This window comes from Arvicanthis niloticus, chromosome 3, assembly GCF_011762505.2.
Source record: "Arvicanthis niloticus isolate mArvNil1 chromosome 3, mArvNil1.pat.X, whole genome shotgun sequence".
NCBI classification, from domain to species: Eukaryota; Metazoa; Chordata; class Mammalia; order Rodentia; family Muridae; genus Arvicanthis; species Arvicanthis niloticus.
This window is the reverse complement of record NC_047660.1, coordinates 99249373-99274589: the sequence shown is the minus strand read 5'-3', so window position 1 is coordinate 99274589 and position 25217 is coordinate 99249373. Positions and strand designations below refer to the sequence as shown.

General features: G+C 40.6%; 1 protein-coding gene across 3 annotated transcripts in view; it reads right to left on the bottom strand.

The window, feature by feature from the left end:
• Nucleotides 1-25217, bottom strand: part of Nek10 (NIMA related kinase 10) — a 176329-nt gene that overhangs the window by 99625 nt on the left and 51487 nt on the right. For all 3 annotated transcript variants that reach the window (XM_076931584.1, XM_076931585.1, XM_076931586.1), the window contains 3 exons: nucleotides 23905-23950; nucleotides 21587-21708; nucleotides 21366-21468 (listed from right to left, as the gene is read on the bottom strand). In XM_076931584.1, the coding sequence (XP_076787699.1) occupies nucleotides 21366-21468; nucleotides 21587-21708; nucleotides 23905-23950 (271 nt within the window). The remainder of the gene's footprint in view (nucleotides 1-21365; nucleotides 21469-21586; nucleotides 21709-23904; nucleotides 23951-25217) is intronic.

Here is a 25217-nt window from a genome sequence, read left to right as displayed (position 1 = left end):
CCTGCTCCCTTCCACCCCCAGCAGTAGCCACTTGTTTATTTATTTTAAATTGGTGTACAAAACTACCTCTAATCTTTTTTTATCAGTGTTATTTCTTTCTTAACTGGGGTGAAATGATATTCTTGTGATTGAATTTGGCTTTTTCTGCAGATTAGTGGTGTTGGGTCTTTTAAAAACACCTACTATTAATTTCTGCATGTCCTTCAAAGATACCTACTTTTTATGGGTTGTTTGGGTTTTGCTATTGATGCAGAGAGTGATCCATGTGTCCTGGACATTGTCTCTGTGATACATCAATGCCTATCCTTTTTGCTACCACTCTCCAGACATCTCACTACCTTAGGATCATCTCCAGAGGCCTTTCAGTTTGATGGAATCACATGTCAGGTTTTGCTTTGTGTCCTGTGCTTTAGGCTCCTATCCAAACATCCCAAAGTCTTCAAACATTCCTGTTTTCTTTTTCTATTTGATCTACATTTACATCTTTTATTCATGCTGCATTGGTTTTTATAACGGCTGAGAGAAAGCATTTGAGTCGTATTCTGTTGCAGGTATATATTAAACCTTCCCAGAACATTAATTAATTAGTTAAGTAGTTAAACTTCATTTTAAAAAACTGTGTTTTCCAAATTCTGCTTTTATAATATATATTCTTAACACCTTGGTCAAAATCTAGATGTATATACACAAAATCTAGATGTATATTCTTTTTAGACTCTCAAATTCATTCCACTGATCTGACTACTTTGCCAATACCATGCTGCTTTGATTACTCCAGCTTTGTAGTGTAGTTAGTATACTGTATACTACATTATAATGTGCACATGACTAGTCTTCAAATTTACCCATATTATAGATGTAAGAAAACTTGAGGCTCAGAAACAATGAGCAACTTGCTTAATGTCCTTCAGAGAGACATCAACAATCAGATATTAATCTGATGACAAGCAATTCCTAACAAAATACAACAATGCCAAAAAGTGCCAAAGAAGAAAAAACTCACTGACAATCCAGTCTGATATTGGAGTAGTGAATCAGATCTACTACACACAAATGACCAATCATTAGGACAACATGGCCCTGACACAAAAGGAACAAGAATCTTACCTCCCATAAGCAAAGATGAAGAAGACTGAGAAACCATACACAGACCCATCCAGCCACACAGCTGGAAACCTAATAGCTACAAAGGAGTTTCATTAGCACAGGAGAATACCAGGCTGCTTCAGCCCTTAAAAGTCATGCAGTGTAGGTTACCAGGGGGAGGAAGGGACTAGAACTAGGGAAATGACCCAGTTGATAAAGTGCCTGCTGGACAAACGTGAGCACCTAGCACACAATGGTCAGCATCAGGTCAGGTGGATCTGCCCAGCTCACTGGTCACACAGTTCAGCCAACTACTCTGAGAGGTTCTCTGAGACACTCTCTAAGATAATAAGATGAAGAATGACTGTGGAGACAACAGATGTTGTTCTCTGGCCTACACACACACACACACACACACACACACACACACACACACACACACAGAGGGGGGAGACTCCATACTCATTATAGTAAATGCACAGAGCCCCTGACAGTGTTTACTCCTTTCAGCAGAGTAGAAATGCATACCCCCTTTATTATGTAAAAGGCATATATAGAAATGTATGGCTAACACACTAGCTAATGTTGAAAGACTGAATGCTTTGTTTCTAATTTCAAACCAAGTCAAGAACGTTGATGTCACAGCACATGCACACTATCCCAGGACTGGGGAGCTGAAGCAGGAGGACCTGAGTTCAAGGTGAGCATGGGCTACATAGTGGTTTCTGGATCATAGTCTCAGGAATACATAGTAGAGATCTTGTCTCAAAAAAATGAAAATTAAAAGTCAGGGCTGGCCATTTACATTTCTACCCAACATTCAACAATGGTTGCATGTGTGTTTTTATGTGAACCAAAACCTTGGCTTTCTTTTGCAATAGAAATGATTCAATCGGGTTGTAAGTGTATGTTTAATTTGATTTTTAAAAATGGTGAGTTGGTATTTCTTCTCCGAGGAAGTGTTAGAGGACCCCAGCTGCTGCACCCAGTCTAGCACTGGATCTAGCAGTGCTTCTACAGGGTCATCATAGCATGTATCCGAGCCCAGGGCAGGGCTCGCTTGCATGTCTTTGATGGTTGCTGTTGTCAGAGAGTTTTCTTATTTAGTTGATATCTGTGAATTGCTTCATAGCTTAGTTTCTGTTCATTTCTTTCTTTGTTCATTGGCTGATAAATATATTGCAAGGCTCTCTTCCCAATCTGCAGCTTGTCTTTTTTTTTTTTAACCTGTTTTCTGTTTGCATTTATAAGGCTTAGTTTTCTTCTAAGTGTTTTACAATTTAAGTGGTTTGGGTTTGGGGTTTTTTCATTTTCTTCTGAAGAGTGTCTCAGACTGTATTTCAGATTGGCCTCAGACTCAGAAATCTTCCTGTTTTGGGCTCAATACTACTGGAACTATACATGACTTAAATTAAGTCTTTTCTATAGATCTCTGATCTTAAGATAATTTTTAACTTTTGCATAGATTGCCAAAATGTCCAACTATGGTATTAATTTGACTGTACTAAAAAACCCCATCAAAACTCCTTTGTGATACAGGGGTGGGCCTCTAGAATGTTTTTCCTTTCCGGCTACCCAGATAGAGAGCTTCGCAGTGGAAAAGACTAGGAGAGAAGAAGAAGAACATAGTGAGAGAGTCTGGGCAGTTCACTCCCCCAAGGCCAGCCATGTACTTCTCTGCTGGCACCCACCAGCTTCCCACAGGTGTCACAGAACCAGAAGATAGCACTTTGTCATCAGCAGCATAGCTGGATCCTTCCCTGGATCACAGCACCTCACAGAGAGATTGTCAGGATGGTCCATAGCATTCTAACAAGCAACTGCTGTCACGGGCATCCCAGTCAGAAGTCCTTCAGTAGAGTCCACTGATGCTGATCAAGGAGGTGTGTCAGCATCTTATGGGGCTTCCTGCTCTGCTCAACCATACCTCACCAAAGCAGCTTTGAGAGCATCCCCTCCATTGTGGCAACAGTTTTGAAAACACTCTGAACTCCAATTGGTAGGTGTAAAATTTTTTTATTATTATTATTTTAGCAACCTGTAACTAAAGCTTAGCACACAGCACCTGAGATGAGATACCAGACTTCAGTGACTCCCTCTTCTGATTTGGGCATGCTCGCTCTTGTTTACTGGTTCTGTCAAAATCTACCAAAGAGGCCACACCAAGAAGAGAAGCTTTTCCAAAGAATGGGCCACATGTAAGAGAATCAAGGCACTCACTCACTCGACACTAGAGCCAGCTGGTGCTAGCTATGTGACACAGCTGTCCTGAAAGTTTATTCTCTATACCTGTGCAAAGTTTCCTGCAGCACAACCAGCTGACCGCTTCCTTCAGATCTGTGACAGATCCTAAGCCAGAGTCACCCAGTCAGGCTGCCCCTAAATCCCTCACCCTCAGAAGCTAAAAAATTGATCGTTGTTCTAAGCCTCTAAATCCCGTGGGACTAGGTTAACCACCAATGAACTTTCTAGGTCATGTCACCAGCACTGGATACATAACTCAGCTCCTATACTACTGGTCTCTGTCCCCCCCCCCAAAAAAAAACCTATAATTCTCCACACCACAAACAGTAGCGACAAGGTTAATTCTGCAAAAGCTCCTGATAAATATGAAGACTAAATACCAAACTCTACCAGGCCAAGAGACTAGACATGATCTGGATTTTCAGAGAGACGCTTACAGCATGTGCTCTCAAAAACTCGACTTCCCTTCTGAAGGCCCTTTTCCATCCATTCATCTGATTGAGCATCTGTCACTATCAGACATAACTTTACTTATTTAAATATTTGTTTAGGGTCTGGTATTCTCTGTGGGAGCAAAATCTTAGTATTGCATGCCATTGTTGGATGAAGTATGTACACACGTCTGTGCATAGGTCATATATGTACCCACCTTTCTGTAGGGTTGACCACTATCTACAAACTGGATAGCTTGCTTATCTAGTATATAGTGGAGGAAATTAGTAAGACTGCTTGGCACTATAGAAAATAGAAAGTATGTTACAGCAATAATTTTAGGGAGCTCCCTGTAATTTGACCCCATGTAAGCTTTGGTAAACCTAATATCTAAAGTAACATGAGAAAAATCACCTTATGAAAATTGATTTCAATGGGTAAAAACCAAGGAATGTTACAATCATCTTTGTTTACTCCAATCAATTTAGATAATGGCATGAGCTGAGACAGATGTTCACAAAAACATAGCTAACTGGGATATGCTTAAATAGCAAAGAACGAACACTGGCCATTGGAAAGATTTTAGTAGCTGTGGGAGATGTTTCTGCTACACTTTACTCATTTGTAGTAACAAATGGGGAAGAAATGCTTTATTTATGACACAATAAAGGCATCTGTGTATTTGAACAGAAAGTTATCACTGACAACTGAAAACTTTTCACTATATCATGGAAAGCTTTGATAGGACAAGGGACAGGGATACTGCTCACTCAGCCTGCAGCCCCTGCTCTCAAGCACTCAACAGTCTCTAAGCTGAGTCTTAGATGCTTGTTGTCCTCTTACTATTTGCTCCTTTGTGACACTGCCCTTGCCCCTTGCTCTGCCACTCTAGATGATGGATAGTGGCCTGCTCACAACAACAGATGTGACACATTCTAACACACTTATATTCTAACATATAAGGTGTCTGGGCTTTTGCACAGAGACCTATCTGGTCACAAGTTTTTGGCGATCAGCAGTGTCAATTTCTCCCAAACCACGGTCCAGCCACCAAGGCCTAACATTCCTGTAGGCTTCCTCCTCTAGTCTTATGAAGCACCTACCATTCCCAGTCTACACTCAGCCCATCACTCACAGTTGGTTGGGATATTCAAGATGGCTGGCACAGCAGATGGCATCTCCTGTGCTGCTCTTCTGTTCCTTTCCTCTCCAATGCCAACACTATGTACTCATATTCTGCTTTTATGCTTGTGGTCATAGTTTTAATGTACTAGAAACCCAGTTTTCTGATGTATATGCCATCAGAAGGACTCTTCTTAGTCTGAGGGACACTCAGAAAGAAGGGCTCCCAACCATGACGTCACTACCAAGGCTCCACAGAAGTACCAGATGATCACAGTGCTTAGCTCTCCATCTTTCTCATCCAGCCTTTAAGACTGTCATCAACTGTCCATTCACTGAGATGTCAAGACCTGTGTTCCAGGTACTGAGCCAGGTACAAAGAGGATGACCAGCAGGCCAGGAGCCACCTCTGACACAGACCTTTGGAACGAGTGGGGAAGATGCATATACAATCAGGAGTCACTCACATGGTCTCAGTGAGCATCTGCAGTTTGAGAAGACCTTCAAAGAGCAAAGTGGATCAGAAAGGATTATGTGGGAGTTGGGCATGATAAAGCAAAGGACTTGATAAAGCAACTTCAACAACTTCAGGAAACACACAGGCAGAAGCCTATGTTTCCTAGGAAGGGAGGCTGCTTGAACATAGCTATGGTGCTAAGGCAGGAGGAGGCCAACACACAACCCAACTCCATGCAGTCAGTCTCTTTATTGCTGCCTTTCTAGATACCCATAGCCTCAAAAACACCTATACAAGACCCAAGAAGAACATGCATGGGCTTCCAAAAAAAAAAAATTCAGAGTCTTCCTTCAGTAGAGTCCTACCCTGCTGCACATCCTCTTCCAAAGGTCACAGATTCCTTATCTCCACCTACAGGCTCCTTCCTGTCCTTCCCACAAACCAAGTTCAGTAGTTACTAACAACTTCATATTTAAATTCAACAAGTGGCATGCTGAGTCTAAAATGGAGTGTCCTGAACTGAGGAGGAGACTGGTGACCAGGGAGAATATATCTGAATACTGTTAATTCTGAGTTACTTTAACCAGTGATATGTGGGAATGATGTTAGTTGGATAGCTCAGAGGGTAGAACTGCTTGTCTCCAAACCTGACAATCAAATTTAAACCTCAGGACCCACATGGTGGAAGAGGAGAGACAACACTTACAAGCTGTTCTCTAGCCACATACTTGCCTTCACACCCTTAAATAAAATAAAGAAATACAAATAAAGTGAGCATAAAAACACTTAGACTTCTGTGCAGATGTTTGGAGAGCTAAAGTGTGGCTTCCCTCAAGGTATATCCCTTGAGGTATGAGACAAGAGTCCAGCTTCCACGAGTTCCATGTGCTTCCAGCACAGCCATTAGTGATATCTGAGGAGCAAGCTGCAACCAATTAAAAATTTTGTTGCTTTAACTTAGGACTGTAAATGCAATTCTCTATATAGGACTAGTCACTGACCATCTTAGCCTCATGGAGCATACAGATTTGCAACTTGCACTCTCTCTTTCTAAAAGAAAAAAATGCCATCAGAAGTGTACTATCCTCTGATCTCCATTTAGGAACATTCAGATTAGACCCTTCCTCCACCACTCCCCTGCCTGCCAAGTCTACTTAGGGCACAGCCAGCAGAGGTGAGCTGCACACTCTTTCCTGACTTCTGTCTTCTGACCTATGTCTCTGCCTACCTTCCCAAGGAGGTCTGTGGGGCTCCAGGAACATTCAGATCCACCTGGGACACAGCCAGCAGAGGTGAACAGCATGCTATTCCAACAAATACCAGGGACAACCAGATGGCTAGAGGCCACGTTAAAATGTAATTAAATAAAATATTTTTAAAAAGAACACAATCAACAAGAGGCAGGGCAATATGACACCATCAGAGTCCAGCTATTCTATCATAGCAAGCCCTGGATATCCTAAAACAGCCAAAGCAAAAGAAGATGACCTTAAATTTCAATCTTACAAAGATGATAGAGGCTTTTAAAGAGGAAATAAATACATCCCTTAAAGAAATACAGAAAAATTCAATCAAATAGATGAAGGAAATGAATAAAACTGTTCAAGACCTGAAAATGGAAATAGAAGCAGTAAGGAAAACACTAACTGGGAGAATCCTGCAGATGTAAAACTTAGAGAAGAGAACAGAACAGAAACAGACCCAAGCTTCACCAACAAAATATGAGAGACAAAAGAGAATCTCAAGAGTAGAAGATACAATTGAAGAAATCAATATGTCAGTTAAAGAAAACAATAAATCTAAAAAGTTCCTGACATAAAACATTCAAGAAATATATAACTCTATACAAAGACCAAGCCTAGGAATAGAACAAAGAGAAGATTACCAGCTACAAATCCCAGAAAATATTTTTAACAAAATCATAGAAGGAAATTTTTCCAACCTAATAAAAGATATGCATATAAACATACAAGAAGATTACAGAACATCAAAAAGATTGATCCATGAAAGAAATCTTGCCTTGACATACTAATCAAAACATTAAATATACAGAACAAAGAAAAATATAAAAGCTACAAGGGAGAAAAAGCCAAGTAACATATAAAAGCAGGCCTATCAGAATTACACACACTCAGTGAAGACTCTAAAATCCAGAAAGGCCTGGACAGATGTTGGGAGCTGACTCCTAGCAGAAAGCAGCTATCATCTCTGCAGCAATCTCGAGCCATATACCCTGACAAGAGACTTGTTTTCAACAGCCTACAACAGCTGAGCACACTCTGATAAATATCTTGTTTATCCCACATATCTTGTTTTGTTGTTTAGTGCCCCCAGCTGCAAGGTGCACATGGTATCCGAGGCTACAAGGCACGTGATAAAGAGTCTTCAGCTGTGTTCCCCTGCTTGTGCTTATAAATACCAAGGATTTCCTTTAAATAGACAAGGCAATAAATGAGACTGGAGACAGGAGACTAGAGACTTGATCCTTGATCAGACTCTATGGCTTGTCTCCATTCTTTCTGTTTCTTCCCCCTCCATCCCCACTCTCTCTCTTGCTAGACCCTGACCCACAGACCAGAGCAGCAGCTCGGGTGGGACACAGTGGCCCCCAAGCCAGGCAGTGTGGGCCTCAACAGGCAGAAGTCTTGCAGAATCTAAGAGATTCAGATGTCAGCTCAGACTACTATACCTAGCAATATTTTCAATCACCATAGATGGAGAAAACAAAATATTCAATGAAAAAACAATTTAAACAATATCTATCCATCAATCCAAACCTACAAAAGATACTAAAAGGAAATCTCCAATCCAAGGAGGTTAACTACACCCAAAAAAGCAAGGAAATAAAAAAAAAACCCACACCATCAAACCAAAGGAAGAAAAGCAAGTAAGCACATACACACACCACACACACACACACACACACACACACACACACACACACACACACACACAATCACCACCAACATCAAAATAAGAATTAACAATCATTGGACATTAATATCTCTCAACATCAATGGACTCAATTCCCCAGTAAAAAGACACAGGTTAGCACAATAGATGCAAAAATAGGATCCTTCATTCTGCTTCATATAAGAAACACATCTCAGTAACAAAGATAGACATTACCTCAAAGTACAAGGATGAAAAAAAAAAGTTTTCCAAACAAACATACCTAAGAAGCAAGCTGGAGTCAACATTCTAATATCTAACAAATTAGACTTTCAATGAAAATTAATCAAAAGAGATGGAAGGGCACATCACACTCACTGAAGGAAAAATACACCAAGATGGCATCTTAATTCTGAACATCTAATGCCCTAAATATAAGGGCACCCACATTTGTAAAAGAAAACATTAATAAAACTTAAATCAAGGATCAAACCACATACAATTATAATTGAAGACTTCAAACCTCACTCTCATCAATGGACAAGTCATTGAGACAAAAACTAAACAGAAAAATAACAGAGGTTATGAATCAAATGGACCTAACATATCTACAGAACATTTCACTCAAACACAAAAATAGTATATACCTTCTTCTCTGGACCTCACAGAACCTTCTTCAAAATTGACCATATAGTTCCTTACAAAGAAAGCCTCAACAGATACAAAAAAAAAAAAAAAAAAAAAAAAAAAAAAAAAATTTAAATAACCTCTTGTATCTTATCAGATCACCATGGATTAGAGCTGGAATTCAAAACAACAGAAACTACAGAAAGCCTACAAACTCACAGAAACTGAACTACTCTCTACAGAATGAGAAATGGGAAAAGGCAGACAGAAAAAAAAAGAAATTAACGACTTTCTAGAATTCAATGAAAATAAATGCACAATATACCCAAACTTATGGGACACAATGCTTTCATTTTTTTAATGGTGCTAAGAGGAAAGTGGCATTCAGTGCATTCATAAAGACATTGCAGCTATTTCAAACTAGGAAATATAAAGCACACCTGAAAGCTCTAGAACAAAAAGAAGTAAATACAACCAAGAGGAGTAGACAACAGGAAATCATCAATGTCAGGACTGAAATCATTCACTCAGAAGCAAAGAGAACAGTACAAAGAATCAGCAAAACCAAGAGCTAGTTCTTTGAGAAAACCAACAAGATAGACAAACCCTTAGCCAAACTAATTAAAAGGCAGGAGACAGAATCCAAATTAACAATATCAGAAAAGAAAAGGGAGACATAACGATGAACACTGAGAGAATCCAAAGAATCATTAGATCTTATTTCAAAAGCCTGTACGCTACAAAATTGGAAAATCTAAACAAAATGGATAATTTTCTTGTTAGATATTACTTACCAAAGCAAAATCAAGATAAGGTAAACAATTTAAATAGTCCTGCAATCCCTAAAGAAACAGAAGCAGTCATTAAAAGTCTCCCAACCACAAAAAGCCCAGGCCAGATGGTTTTAGTGCAAAATCCTATCAGACTTTCAAAAAAGGAACTAATACAAAAACTTCTCAAACTATTCCACAAAATGGCAACAGAAGGAACATTGCCAAACTCATTCTATGAGGCAACAGTAACCCTGATACCTAAACCACACAAAGACTCAACAAAGAAAGAGAATTTCAGACTGATTTATCTTATGAACATTGATGCAAAAATACTTAATAAAACACTGGCAAACTGAATCCAGGAACACATCAAAAACATCATTTCCCATGATCAAATAGACTTTATCTCAGGGATTCTGGGATGGTCCAATGTACAACAATTCAACAATGTAATACACTATATAAACAAACTAAAAGAAAAAAAACCACATAAGACACTGAAAAAGCCTTTTACAAAATCTAACACCCTTTCATGGTAAAAAAAAAAAAAAAAAAAAAAAAAAAAAAGTCTTGGAGAGATCAGAGATATGAGGCGGATACCTAAACACAATAAAGGAAATACACAGCAAGTCAATAGCCAATTTAAAGTAAATTCACTAAGGGACAAGAAAAGGCTTCACAGTCTCACCCTACCTATTCAATATAGTACTTGAAGTTACAGCTAGAGCAATAAAACAACTAAAGGAGACCAAGGATATATAAACTGGAAAGGAAGAAGTCAAAGTATTGCTAATCATAGATGATTTGTTAGTACATGTAAGTGACCCCAAAAATTCTACCAAACAACTCTGATAGCTGATAAACATCTTCAGCAAAGTGGCTAGATATAAAATTAACTCAAAAAAAATTCAGTAGCCCTCTTTTATACAAATAATAAATGGACTGAGAAAAAATTAGGGATAATAGCTTTTACAGTAACCATAAATATCTTGGTGTAACTTTAACCAAACAAGTGAAAGTCCTGTATGACAAGAAATTCAAGTCTCTGAAGAAAGAAACTGAAGATATCAGAAGATGGAAACATTTTCCATGCTCATAGATTGGTAGGATTAACATAGTAAAAATAACCATATTACTAAAAAGCATTCTACAGATTCAATGCAATTCCCATCAAAATTTAACCCAATTCTTTACAGACCTTAAAAGAGCAATTCTTATCTTTATATGGAAAAACAAAGAACCCAGGATAGCTAAAAAGAATCCCGTACAGTAAAAGAACTTCTGGAGGTAACACCTTCCTGGATTTCAAGATATACTACAGAGAAATAGCAATAAAAATAAATGTGGTATTGGCATAAAAATAGACAGGTTGACCAGTGGAATAGAATCCAGGATCCAGCAATAAACCCAAGCACCTACAGACACTTGGTTTTTTTACCAAAAAAACAAAGCCAAAACCATACAATGGAAGAAAAGAAAGTATCTTTAATAAATGATTCTGGTATAACTGGATGTCTGCATGTAGAAAAATGCAAATAGATCCTTATTTATCACCCTGCACAAAACAAGTCCAAGAGGATCAAAGACCTAAACACAAAACCAGATACACTTAATCTAATAGAAGAGAAAATTGGGAATAGCTTTGAACACATTGGCACAGGAGACAACTTCCTGAGCAGAACAGCAAAAGCTCAGGCACTAAGATCAATAATTGATAAATGGGACCTCTTGAAACTGAAAAGCTTCTGTAAGACAAAGGATATCATCAATAGGACAAAATGGCAGCCTACAGATTGAGAAAAGATATTCACCAACCTTATATTCAACAGAGAACTATATATATAATATATAAAGAACTCAAAAAATTAGAAAGCAACAAACTAAATAACCCAATTAAAAAATGAGGTACAGAGCCAAACAGAGTTCTCAAAGAAGGAATCCATAATGGTTGAGAAGCATTTAAAGAACTGTTCAACACCCTTAGTGATGATGGAAATACAAATCCAAAGGATTCTGAGATTCCATCTTACACACATCAGAATGGCTAAAACTCAAAACTTAAGTGAGAACAAATGCTGTCCAGGATATGGAGAAAGAGGTACACCACTCCATTGATGATGGGAGTGTGAATTTATTCAACCACCTTGGAAATCAATTTGTAATTTCTCAGAAAACAGAATACTTCTAAGTCAAGACCCAGCTATACTATTTCTGACATATACTCAAAAGATTTCCCACTATACCACAGGGACACTTGTTCAACTATGTTCATAGCAGCTTTATTCATAATAGCCAGAAACTAGAAACAACCTAAATATTCCTCAACTGAAGAATGAATAAAGAAAATGTGGTTCATTTACACAGTGGAATACTACTCAGATATTAAAAATAAAGACATCATAAAATTTGCAGGCAAATGGATGGAACCAGAAAATATCCTGAGTGAGGTAACCCAGACCCAAAATGACACACATGATATGTACTCACTTATAAATTGATATTAGCCATAAAATACAGGGTAACATGACACAATCCACAGACTCAAAGAAGCTAAGTAACAAGGAAGGCCCAAGGGAGGATGTGTGATTTTCACTCAGAAAGGAAAATAAAATAGACATTTGAAGTGGATACACAGAGGGATCTAGATCAGAGGGGGTATGACAGGGTTGGAGTGGGGATAGGCTGGGGCGTAGTAGAAGACTAAGAAAGAGAACAGAAACCAGTGGGAGTGGGGCATCACTGGGATAAGCTGGAGACCTGGGACAAGGTAGGCTCTGAGAAGTCTCTTGGGGTGACCCTAGCTGAGACTCCTAGCAGTAGGATATATGGAGACTGAAGTAGCCACCTCCTGTAACCAGGCAGAACTTCCAGTGAGAAAGGGGGATACCAACCCACCCACAAAACCTTTGCCTCAAAATTTTTCCTAACTACAAGATGTGTAGGGATGAAGATAGAGCAGAGATTGAGGGCATGGCCAACCAATGACTGACCCAACATGAGACCCAACCTATGGGAGAGAAGCAACACCTGACACTATTGATGATACTGTGCTATGCTTGCAGACAGGAGCCTGTTTTTTGAGAGGCTGCATCTAGCAGCTGATAGAGACCAAATCAGAGAGCCACAGCCAAACATTAAGCAATCTCGGGAAATCTTATGGAAGAATAGGGGGAGGTGCTTGAGAGAGCCAGATGGGTCAAGAATACAAGAAGTCCTACAGAGGTCTTCAACTAATCTGGGTCCATAGGGGCTCACAGAGACTGAACCACAGACCAAAAAGCATATAGTGGCAGGATCTAGGCCCACTACCCATCTGTAGCAGATGTGCAGCTTGGTCTTCATGTAGGTCTTCTAACCTATTGGAGCAGGGGCTGTCTCTGACTTGGACTCTGTTGCCTGCCTTTTGATCCCCTTCCCCTAGCTGGGCTGCTTTTTCTGGCCTCAGTGGGAGAGAATGTGCTTAGTCCTACTCAGACAGGATGTCTGGATGTGTGGGAAGCAGGGGATACCCATGGAAGACCTCCCCTTCTCTGAGAAAAAGTAGAAAAAAGGGGAGGGGTCTGTGAGGGTGGAACTGGGAGGGGGAAGAGGGAGAGAGGCTGTGATCAGGATGTAAAATGAATAAATAATGAACAAAGTTCATGCTGCCTGCGAGGGCGCTTACATCAAATCCCAGCACTCAGGAGGCTGAGATAGAAGTAGAGACAGACATGAATGTCTGTGAGCTGAAGACCAGCCTTATCTACATAATGATTTAATGTGCTAGGGCAGGTTGATACTCATGGGTGGGAGTGGGGGGCTGCCTCTTCTCTGAAGAGTAGGGGAGGGAGTAATGAGGGGAGAGATTTGTAAGAATGGGGCTGAGAGGAGGGATGGAGCTGTGGTCAGGATGTAAAATGAAAGAAAGAAAGAAAGAAAGAAAGAAAGAAAGAAAGAAAGAAAGAAAGAAAGAAAGAAAGAAAGAAAGAAAGAAGGAAGGAAGGAAGGAAGGAAGGAAGGAAGAAGGAAGAAAGGAAGAAAGGAAGAAAGAAAGAAAGAAAGAAAGAAAGAAAGAAAGAAAATTTTAAAAAGCACAAAAACTTTATAAATATAAGAACCATTAACAGTTTACAATACACACAAAAACAGACATGCGTGAATCTGTCCCACAGTCTGCTGTTTGCCACTGTCTTAAGTTGCTGAGACTTTCAGGCTCCTTGTTGTCGCAGCATAACCTGTCCCATCCTGACTGATGCAGTACTTCCATATGCATTCTAGCCCTCCCTGCCCTGCACCATCACCACAAACTCCTGAAGGAAGGGTCCCATCTGTCCAGCTCTCCTTGCTGTCAAGCAGCACATGTCCATTAAGTCAGAGAGCAGAAGCTGTGGCCTTTTGCTTTATATCCACCCTGTGGGTACCTGCTTTACAGTAGCATTTGGTAAGCATCAAGCTTTGATAAATGTCATACAGAATCAAGTATGGCCTTGTTACCACCAACATCAACCAGATATCATTTGACAAGGACATGTATAATATACACCCTTGAGCAGGAACATGTGACTTTCTAAGACATACAAAAAAGCCCATGTCTGAAATTACTACCTGTTATCATATGAGTTTGTGGTTTATTTTTCTTGTCTTTATTTGGGTGCCAAAGAAGCAGGAGAGGTGAAATTTTTCCATTAAAATATGGACATTTGAAAAGGCCAAGCAATACGAAATGTAGGTTTGGGCATGTGTTCCCCAGGGCCGCTCTGTGATGGGTGCCACGTGGCAGGTGACAGCACTAAGGGGAGACCACTTCACCCAGTGTCTGTTTCCGCCTGTGCCTCAAAGGCCACCAAAATATGCAGAAGCCATGTCTGCATTGCCTGTGTGCCAATGGTAGATTTCAAATAGACACAGACTCACATGCTGAAAGCAGAGAGACTGGGTTTTGGGTTTGGTTAGAAAGGAGCAGCATAGCCTGCCCAGGAGCATTCAATTGGGAAATCAAAGAGAAAGCATCTTTAAGTTCATGCACACAGAACAGGCTGGTGCTCCCAACTGTTCCCGGGTAACAGCAAACTCCACTGGCATGCTTACTAAAAACAACTGCAAGCCAGCCTCAACACATATACTGAGAAGAAGAACATCTGGGTTCTCACAGCTTTTTATCTTGTTTGTTTGTCTGTTTGTTTGTTTGTTTGTTTTTCAATTCACTTTGCCCCATTCATCTCTGATATCATTTGAAAAATATGTGCTTCTTTTCTGGAAGTAAATAAACTTTCCCTCTCCACAAAGAAAATCCTACTACAGGGAAGGCTGCCCCTTTGTGGAGACATGATGAATCCATCCAGGCAGCTAGCTATTGCAAGCTCTGGCTCTGGCAGCTTCCGACGTGTGACGACTGCCCCTTTGTGGTGACACGCTTCATCAGCTACAGCACATTTGTGAGTAGCATTGACAAGTGAGGGCACACACACACATACTTCATCCAGCTTCCTGAAATATGGGGATTCCATATACTTAGTTAAAAATTAATGTTAATAATACAATAATATTTAGTTAATAGTACAATAATATTTTAATAAAGCCATAGTCCCTCTTAAAACTGAGTCTAATGGCCACATTTTAATCAACTGTGACAGATAATGATAGAATTTGATAGAACTATTGTATTTAAGATATTGTTAAAGAGCTGTGTAAAGGCTCTGGATTATTGTGTTAGTCAGAAAATCTCCTTCTACTCCCTGACAAAAATGCTGTCATGCATTGTTCTGGTCACACCGTTGCTGTGGTAGAAATACCACATTGCAGCAGATCTGACCCAAGGCCATTCCTCCCAGCTTCTCTGGGTCTTATGCTCCCTCACTCAAGCTAAAATGTCCAGAAAGATGGAAACGCTTTTAGCTTACTAACTGTTAAATGGAACTTTAATAAGTATTAAGTCAAAGGATTGAGCAGAACAAGAGACAGAAAGGAAAACACAGCGAACAGCTGCCTATTCTTCTAAACCCAAGTTATTTTTTTCCAGGGAACCTGGCACAAGCTGAGGATATATTTTTAAAGTTACAGAGTCAACATAAAAAGGAAGTGTGTTGCTATGCCTACTGTTATACCCAATTGACATAGCCACCTGCCCACTTCCGTTTGAAAGGGGGACTGATCATGCTTCTTTATCTCCTGCAGTTCTCAAAGCCTTGATGAAACTCAGGAAGGGACTGTCTCTGAGAATGGGTGTGGTGACAGAGAAGGAGGAGCTCTGGCAATGACACCTTGGAAGATGGGGAGGAGCAGCACAGGGTACAGACCTGCCTGCACATACTTTCCATACCTCTGAGAAAAGAAAGAGCAAAGGCCAATTCAAAGGTCAACGTCATGAAGCCTGCAGAGCTAAAGATGGAGTCCCAAGCCCCCTCCTGCCCACACAGTGCCCACACAGATTCAAAGTCCAAAAGAACCACAGCCAACTAGGCACCAGGCAGCAGATGGCTGTGTTCAAGGGAATTGGGTGAAAATCCAAATTGAATATGGTCCCCTGAGCCTGCCAAACACATGGTTCCCACAGTGGCGGCACAGCGACAGACTGGGGGATGGGCCAGACATGAGACAGCTTCTTTGGAGCAAGGCCTGCATGGTTACCAACTTCGAGATCTCTGAAGAATTCTCCACCATGCTACAAGTCTCCAGGTGATGGCCTTAGCTAGAACACAGAGTAATTCCAACAACTGTTTCCAGTCTATTCTGTAACATTAAAGGCAGCCCTTCATTATCAGAGGCATAAGGAAAACATTCATCAGGAAAAAGGAGACCAGACTAAGCAACTAAGCAAAGGGGAAACAAAGATGGACCCAGAAAATACAAAAGCCATGTGGGTTGTTGAGGAAGGAAGTCTCCCTTCCACTAGGAAAGAATAAAAGCCAGGTCCTTCAAGGATGGAGCAGAGAACATCGTGGAACATTCAGAGACCAAAACCACTAATGTTTGACTACTAATGTAGTCAAAATTGACTACTAATGTAGTCAACATGTGACTAATGTAGTCAAAATTGACTACTAATGTAGTCAACATTTGACTAAAATGACTAAAAAATAAATCTGAAGAAATAACTGAAGTACAAGGAGAGAGAGAGAAAGACACATAAACTTTTATTCTAAATAGAGGCCCATCCAGGTCAAGGATGAAAGGAACATCCTGAAATCCTCTGAAGAGATACAGTAGCTCATGGGTTGTACCACAAGAGTTAGAACGGCACTGGGATTCCTGTCAGGCAGGCAGGATTCTGGAAGCAAGAAGAAACGCCTCCAAAGTCAGGAAGGTCAGGTGGTCCTCGCGCTTAGCTGAAGCCTCGGTATCCAAGATACGGATGGAGGGCAAAGAGCGGGAGCAAATGGAAACTTCCAGAATAATGGCTGTGCTCCAGACCTAAAGGAAAGTTCGGTCTACACTGCTACCACGCCACAAGAGTGGGGTATCCAGGAATAGGAAACTATAAGTTTCCCTGATCTACGATGTGGACACCATGCAGATAAAACCATCCTCATGGATAAGCTGAAAAGAGATAAGGGTGAGTACACAGACAACGAGAAACACACACAGAAAGGAAGGCAACTATTAACCCGAAGGAAAACAAAAAGGTCTGTGAGAAAGGAAAGGTAATTCCTGGGCAATAACTGCACACTGACGATGATGTCAACAGTGAGCATTGCTTTAACCCTGAGCTGGACTGACAGCATGTTGACGGCCGACTGGGAATAAAAAAACTAAACCATCACAATGAAAGTCAAATGCCATCTGGAAATGAAAAAAAAAAAATGGACAAATTAACGTCATAAGCATCGTGCCACTATTTTATTCTGTAAACTGTTTCAATGTGTGCCATGAAATAAAGCATAAATATAAAAACTATGCTAAGGGGGCTGGAGAGACGGCTCAACAGTTAAGAGCACTGTCTGCTCTTCCAAAGGCCATGAGTTCAATTCCCAGCAACCACATGGTGGCTCACAACCATCTGTAATTGGATCTGATGCCCTCTTCTGGTGTTTCAAGGACAGTGTGCTTATATACATTTTTAAATAAATAAATAAAGCTTTTTTAAGAAAAAAAAAAACCTAAGTTAAAAAAATCAAGTAAATTCAGTATGTTTAAATAAAGCCAAAGGAGATGACTGTAGCTTATCCAGTAAAAAATTAATATGTACAGTTAGTTATTATTATTATTATTCGGGGGAAAAAATCACTTAAATGGCCATATAGGAGGAGTTTAGTGTGTTTTTCTAGAATATACCACAATCTACTATGAAATTCAAGCTCACAATTTTAATAATACTCTTTGATTTATAAATTGAAATATGTAGAAATAAATTATTTTTTAAAAATCTTAAGTAAAAACAAAGCAGATCTGTAAAAAGCTTGTGGTAAACACAATTATGGTTGATTTCAAATGATTAAGCAAATGTTTGTCCAAGATAAAGATCACAAGTGTTTGATTTCTTGGTTTTTTTTTTATTTCATAATTCATTTGCTTGAGAATGTTACCGAGTGACTTTGTATTGAAGGTTTATCTAAAGAGTTTCTATTTTAAGTTGTTTTTTTATTTTTCAAAATAATACAGTATGTTCTACTTTTTAAAAATCTGGCAATAAATTTGAATCCTGATTTGTGAATGCACTTGGGTATGGGGAATGTTCATATAATGGCTTTCTTGTTAGCTTCTGCCCAACTATTACCTAGCAACAATCACCCTGCCAGTTAGGAGCCAGGAGTAAGGCATATAAGAAGACCCCTCAGTATCCCCTCCCCTCTCTCTCCTTCTCTCTCCTCTTCTCTCTCCTCTCCCTCCCCTCCCCTCCTCCTCCCTCTCTCCCCCCCCCCACTGTTCTGCTCTCCCTCTCCTCTCCTCTCCTCTCCTCTCCTCTCCTCTCCTCTCCTCTCCTCTCCCCTCCTCTTCTCCTTCTCCCCTCCCCTCTCTTCTCTCTTTTTTTCCTCTTTTCCCCTCCCCTCCTCCTCCCTCTCCTCTTCTTTTTCTTTCTCTCTCTTCCCACATGACCCTAGCCAGCCTTTTCCTCTCTGCTTCTCTCCCTTCTCTCTTTCTATCCTTCTCATCTCACTTCTCTCTCTGCCTCTACTCTTTTTCCAGGTCTTCTCCTACTCCCCAAAAATAAAACTCCCTTTTATACTAGCCTGTCCTAGGGCCAATTTCTCAGGAGGTAGGGGAGGGACACCTTGACATGGGCCAGCTGAGGTGCTCTCTTCCACCACATCACCACCCCCATTTTATAAAACATTTTATGCTCCGAAATCAAGTGCAAGTTGGATGTCCCTCCCATTGGGGATCTGGGACCTACAAATTGATGTCTAAACAATCCACTGGGATGTGGCAATGATCAGAAAAAATGTTAATACCACTACTTTTATTTTTTTTTTATTTTTTTGAGATTTATAATTACATCATTTTCCCCTTCCCTTCTTTTCTCCAAAATATACCCCCTCCTTGTTCTTTTTTAAATTCATGGCCTCTTTGTTCATTAAGTGTTGTCACATACATATGTGTATATATATATATATATATATATATATATATATATATATATATATATATGTGTATATATATATATATATATATATACACACACACACACACACAAAATATATACATATATATACATACACACACACATTACATAAATACAACCTACTCAGTCTGGATAACATTACTTGTATCTTGTAACATTACAGAAAACCATAACTAATCAAAATGCCAAATTGTGGAGCCCAGTCACAACTGTAGCCAGAAAACCAGAGACTTTGCTGAGAGACTATTCTTCCTAAGAATGTCAGATGCTATACTCATAAAGCCAATGAGATTAGAAAAGACAACAATAGTAGACATTGGAAAGCAAACTGGGAAACGTTCAGGAGCTCTAGCCCCACACAGAGGACTATTGGCACCTAAGGAATTTTCAGAGAGGGAGAAACAGTCTCCCAGGGAAGAGCAAGCAGCTGGTTATCCAATACCAAGTGGCCAGGTTTTGTTTTTTCAATGCATCCTTTTATCATCCATTGCTGTAGAACTTGCTGGGTTCTACAGCATCTTCCTACAGGAATTCATAGATAAGCCTGCATTCTAGCAGTGTATTCTCAAACATCCTTTTACTGTAGGGATCTCAGAATCAACCTGTGTACAGACTACAAGTCTACATAAAGAGGGCCTCCTCTTTGTCGTTAGTGAACTATAAATATCCCAAACAAGAGGAAAAAGGCTCAGGGGAAAAATAGATATCACTCTGAACTAAAAATTAGTTCACCTAGAAAGTTAGAAAAATATAGGGGTAAAAATAAACCTTCTAATTTAGAGGGGAAAGTTTGATTTATTATTATTAGTAGTAGTAATATTTATTTTTTACTTATTCATTTATCTTTTGGAGATAGAATCTACATAGAACTGGCTGGACTCTGATTCAAAGAAATCTACCTGCCTCTGCCTTTGTCTCTCTCTCTGCCTCTCTGTCTGTCTGCCTCTCTGCCCCTCTCTGCCCCTCTCTGCCCCTCTCTGCCCCTCTGTCTCTGCCCCCTCTCGGCCCCCCCTCTCTACCCCTCTCTCTCTCTCTACCCCTCTCTCTCTCTCTCCCTCTGCCCCTCTCTCTCTCTGCCCCTCTCTCTCTGCCCCTCTCTCTCTCTGCCCCCCTCTCTCTCTGCCCCTCTCTCTCTCTGCCCCTCTCTCTCTCTCTGCCCCTCTCTCTCTCTCTGCCCGCCTCTCCTGCCTCTCCTGCCTCTCTCTGCCCGCCTCTCCTGCCTCTCCTGCCTCTCCTGCCTCTCCTGCCTCTCCTGCCCCTCCTGCCCCTCCTGCCCCTCCTGCCCCTCCTGCCTCTCCTGCCTCTCCTGCCTCTCCTGCCTCTCCTGCCTCTCCTGCCTCTCCTGCCTCTCCTGCCTCTCTGCCTCTGCCTCCCCAGTGCGGAAATGCCCCCACACTCTGTCTTAACCAATGAAATTTGATCTCCTGTCATATATCTTTCTGCTACAGATGAAAACACCAACCAGCCAAACAAGCAAACAGCTATGTCAAAGGATACAAATCTTTGTATTTGTAAAGCCCTGCAAGTCCGACAACTTTAAGACAGACTGTGTAGTAAAATGGTCCAAAGCAATGTGCTCAACGTGTTAATCATCAGAGTTTCCGTTTATGAGGTATAAAGTCAAACTCAGAAAGCATTGAGGAGTTAAATTAAACACAGAAGCATCCTAAGAGTGCTGTAGCTCTCATATGAACAAAACAGTCATTTAGAACAGTATTGCCGTTATCCAATATTGTGTGAACATTATTCTCTCAGGGATGTGGAAAGTAATTAAAATTTAACAAAATAATTTTTGTTTGTTGGTTTTTTTGTTATTGATTTGGGGGGGGGGGGTTGGTTTGGTTTGGTTTGGCTTTTGGATAGACTGTCATGTGGTTTAAACTAGTGTCAAACTTACTATGTAGCTGAAATTGACCTTGAACTTCAGATCCATCTGCCTCCACCTTCCAAAGGCTGGATTACATGTGTGCATACCAATACCCAGCTCAAAGGTTAATGAAATACAAACGGTCATTTCCTCAGCCACACGGTCCACATTCCACTTGCTCAAAAGTATCATGTGGCCAGCGCTTACTCCACCGGGCAACTCAGAGAGAACATCTCCATCCACGCCAAAAGTTCTACTGACATGCATCACCACTCTGAAATACGGTTCATTTCCTCAGTTAAAAAAGTTGAAGACTTTTATACTTACTAACTGTCACTTTGTCCTTATCTCCCAACATAATGTTGTTTGGCGTGAGATCTCTGTGAACAATCCTCTTCTCCTTGTGTAGGTACCGAAGAGCTAAGCACAGCTTGAAACAAGAAGGGAAGCGAATTTGATTCCTGCTGTATATGTAACCAACAGTGCATTTCTACGGCATCCCAGAATTTTGTCGTATCATGAAAATTTCAATGATGGGTGGAGTGTACCTGTATAAATATTTTCCATAGTCGTTCTTCGCTGAAATGGTGCTGTTTTTCCTTTAAAGAACTAAAGTGCTCTCCAAGTGGGGCTCCTTCTATCAGCTCCATCACAATATACAACCTATCATCTATGCAAAAACATAAAGGGGTCCCAGAAATGTAAAGTCAGAGTAAAGCCCTTGAAAAACGTCACAAATTAGGACCTGTGCTTTCCAAAGAGTGTGTGGAGCACAAAACTGAAATCTTAGTGGCAGGATCCACTACACACTGGCAGAGCACAGAGCCGCCCTTGGGGCAGTCACAGCCCAGAAGCAACCTCCTCTGCCTCCAGACTTTCTCCTGTCTGGCAAGTGTCATCATTTTCTGCTTATACCATGGAATGCCTGAAAGGTGCCAAAGACAACAAGCCAACTGTCCCAAGTCACAAGGCCTGCCTCTTAGTACCGCAGATCAAGTAAGACATTCAGAAAACTACATTATAAACTGCATTCTGTACAGTGACATAGATTATGTCATAGAAATTTACCCAAGGATCACACTATGACATTGCAATAACACAGACTAAAACACCCATGACAGAAACTACTATTAGGCCCCTCTTAAGTAGAGGGACCTGTACTCTGATCTTATGTTGTGGTTTACAAAGGTTTAGCACTATTTGGGTTTTCTTGTTGCTGTTTTTGTTCTCTGAATACCCTCCTCTAAAGCCAATTTGAACTATTAATAATAGTATGTGATATGTGTCTTTTCTGACTGTTGGATGTACACAAAATATAGACATACACAATTTTGTCTGCAAAGGACAGACACCTCTCATCCTGCCCACTGACTTCCCCACCAGCCTTACACTGAAGCATGAAAGCAGGCATACTGTTCTTCCTGTTGCTTTTCACAGGACTGCACAAAATAAACAAAGCCTGCCATTTAACGTCTCTCTTACAGACATTTATAAATCCCATGTTTCACCATTCTAAGAAATACGTATTATTTGCGCTATGCTTGGCTAAAGCTTTATTTTCATTTTCTCACATTATAGTCTTCTTTGTTGTAATTTCTAACCTGATAATATTTCACATATTTTAAGTTTCCTCCAATTCATTTTGGAAGCCGTCTGGTTCTTTAAGGGTTTTGTTTTTGTAATAACTTGTACTTACCTCTTAAGTATAAGTCAGAAACTAAATCTGATCCCTTTAATTGCGGGAAATGATCCTGATATTATTAAGAACTAGAAGTTAAGGAGGAAGGAGTCCATTGAAATCATCTAAAGAAGGAAAATAAGTAAAACCACAACAAATGGTCCAGCATACAGAACGATTTTTGTTTAATTTTGAGATAGGGTCTCTCTATGCAGCCATGCCTGTCCTGGAACTCACTATGTAGAACAGGCTATCCTTGGACACATAAAGCCTGCCTCTGCCTCTGGAGCGCTGGGATTAAAGGCATACACCATAATGCCTGGCTCAAAAAAGGTTTAATATTAGCCCTGGTAAAGTGGCACCCAGTGTGTCGTGACAGCTATGTGTCACCATCAATCTGCCTTTACACAGAAGTGCTTCAGAGTTTCTTTCTTTCTTTTTTCCTTCCTTCCTTTGTTTTCTGAGACAGGGTTTCTCTCCGTGTTTAGCCCTGGCTATCCTGGAACTCACATTGTAGAACAGACTGACTTCGAACTTAGAGATCCGACTGCCTCTGCCTCTCGAGTGCTGGGATTAAAGGCGTGCGCCACCGTGCCCGGCTAATACTTCAGAATTTTATGTTACAGATCCTTAAGTTCAATACTTACTTCACTTGTAAACAAGCAACTAAGTTTGGCTTTGTCTAAGTTTTGACTGTTCTCTCCATCCCACAGGCAGGAAGCAAGCCGTCCAGCCTTGTAGGCTCAGCCAGGACTCCGTCGCCACCTGGTGGCACCTACTGAATTTTGTGAGGAAAAAAAATCTGGAAAGCAGAGTCCAATCCATTTTATTAAGAGTGGAAAATACCACTAGATGCCACACAAGCTGCTGGGAGCTTGCAAAAAAAAAAAAACAAAATAGAAAACATCATGCTTTAGTTCCTTTTTCTCTTGATCCTATCCAGTTCTTTTTTGTACAGTAATTTAACTATTTTGGTTTACTCACACTGGTCCTCTATACAACGGGGATCAAAATAGTTTATGTGTTTTCAGATCATCACTTAAAACATGATTTTACTGCCTAAGAAAGCAATGCTTCTAAATAACAAAAATCAAAAGAAAATAGCTGAATGAGTTTATTTTCTAACAACATAAATGTATATAAGTAACGAACATATGTTTCCCTACTTAGAAAACAATTCATACTTACTTTCCAAAAACGTTTTATAATAACGTACAACGTTGGGATGATAAAGCTGCAACAAAACAAATGGCAAACACTTATCAGACTTTTCAGAACACAAGCTTCCCCCCATGACTACTTAGAGTTTCTACACTGTGGTTGTGTTTAAGACTGTCAGCTGCAGTTTAAGGTTTTCGATGGCTTTTTTAAATGTATTGCTTTCAGGTTAATGAAAAGGACAGTGTCCTCTCTGCCTTGTGAACCAGGCAAGAATGTGCTGCACTTCCTAATGTGAAGTGGAAAGTTTTAGAAGTAAGCAGTTCCTAGCCAATTCCCTTAGCATGGTCTGCCCTAATGCCCGGCCTCAGCTACACAGGGAGGAAGAAATAGTTTCAAAAAAGAAAAATGATGTAAAATTTCACCAACTACTCACTTACAATGTGGTTTCTAGGTAAAGTGCTTGCTTCAGAGGAGTCGCCATTGTGCCTGTAAGTGATTTGGGCCTCTGTGTGTCGCTCTGAGCAGGGCCCACCTAGCTGCTACTCACGAAAACCCAGCAGCCTTGGGGTCAGCAGCAGCAGAGTAGCCTGGATGTGGCTTCCCAAGCAGAGGCTACATCTGTCAGCCTCTCCTACAGCAGGAGTAGGTCTGTCCCTCAGCTCTTACAGAGTGGAAAAGGAGCCCTCGGCCCTGAGAATGTCCTTTCTTCTTCTCTTCCCACCAGGGATGGGAAGGTATCACCAGGAGATGCATGGAACAGGGACTAACACTAACTTGTGCCACTCGATAAGCCTGGTAGCTCAGAGCCTCTGTGGTGTGTGCTCATTGTCACCTCTAACAGACAGGGCCTCCCGTTCCTGTCCTGTTCCTACAGCTTCTTTTTCCATGATGTCCTTCTTTTGGGCACAGGAGGGAGCAAGTATATAACCTTCAGTGACCTCAAAGTCTAAGCTGAGGCACCTTATTGACCTCTTCTAGACCCTTTTTCTTAGGAAACGTATTTAAACAAATTAGCACCCAAATAAACTAGCAATTGACCCCCAGCTTTAAGCCATATGGGAGGAAGGCTAACAAACAGAAATGCATTCTGGTCCTAGCTCACGAGCCAGGGTACATCTAGCTTTGGCACCTAATCAAAACGTTAGATGGACTCAGATCAAAGCCACGTTCTAAGCTTGTGCTGCTGGTTGGGACAGGGTGGGTGTGTGGAAGGATGGGATGGCTTCTTATGATCTAATCCATTAATGTTTAATACAAGTCAACAGCAATGCCATTAGTGATGACTATTTAACTGAGTGAGGTCAAACTGTAGGTTCCAGTGAATAAAGATCATGTTTGGA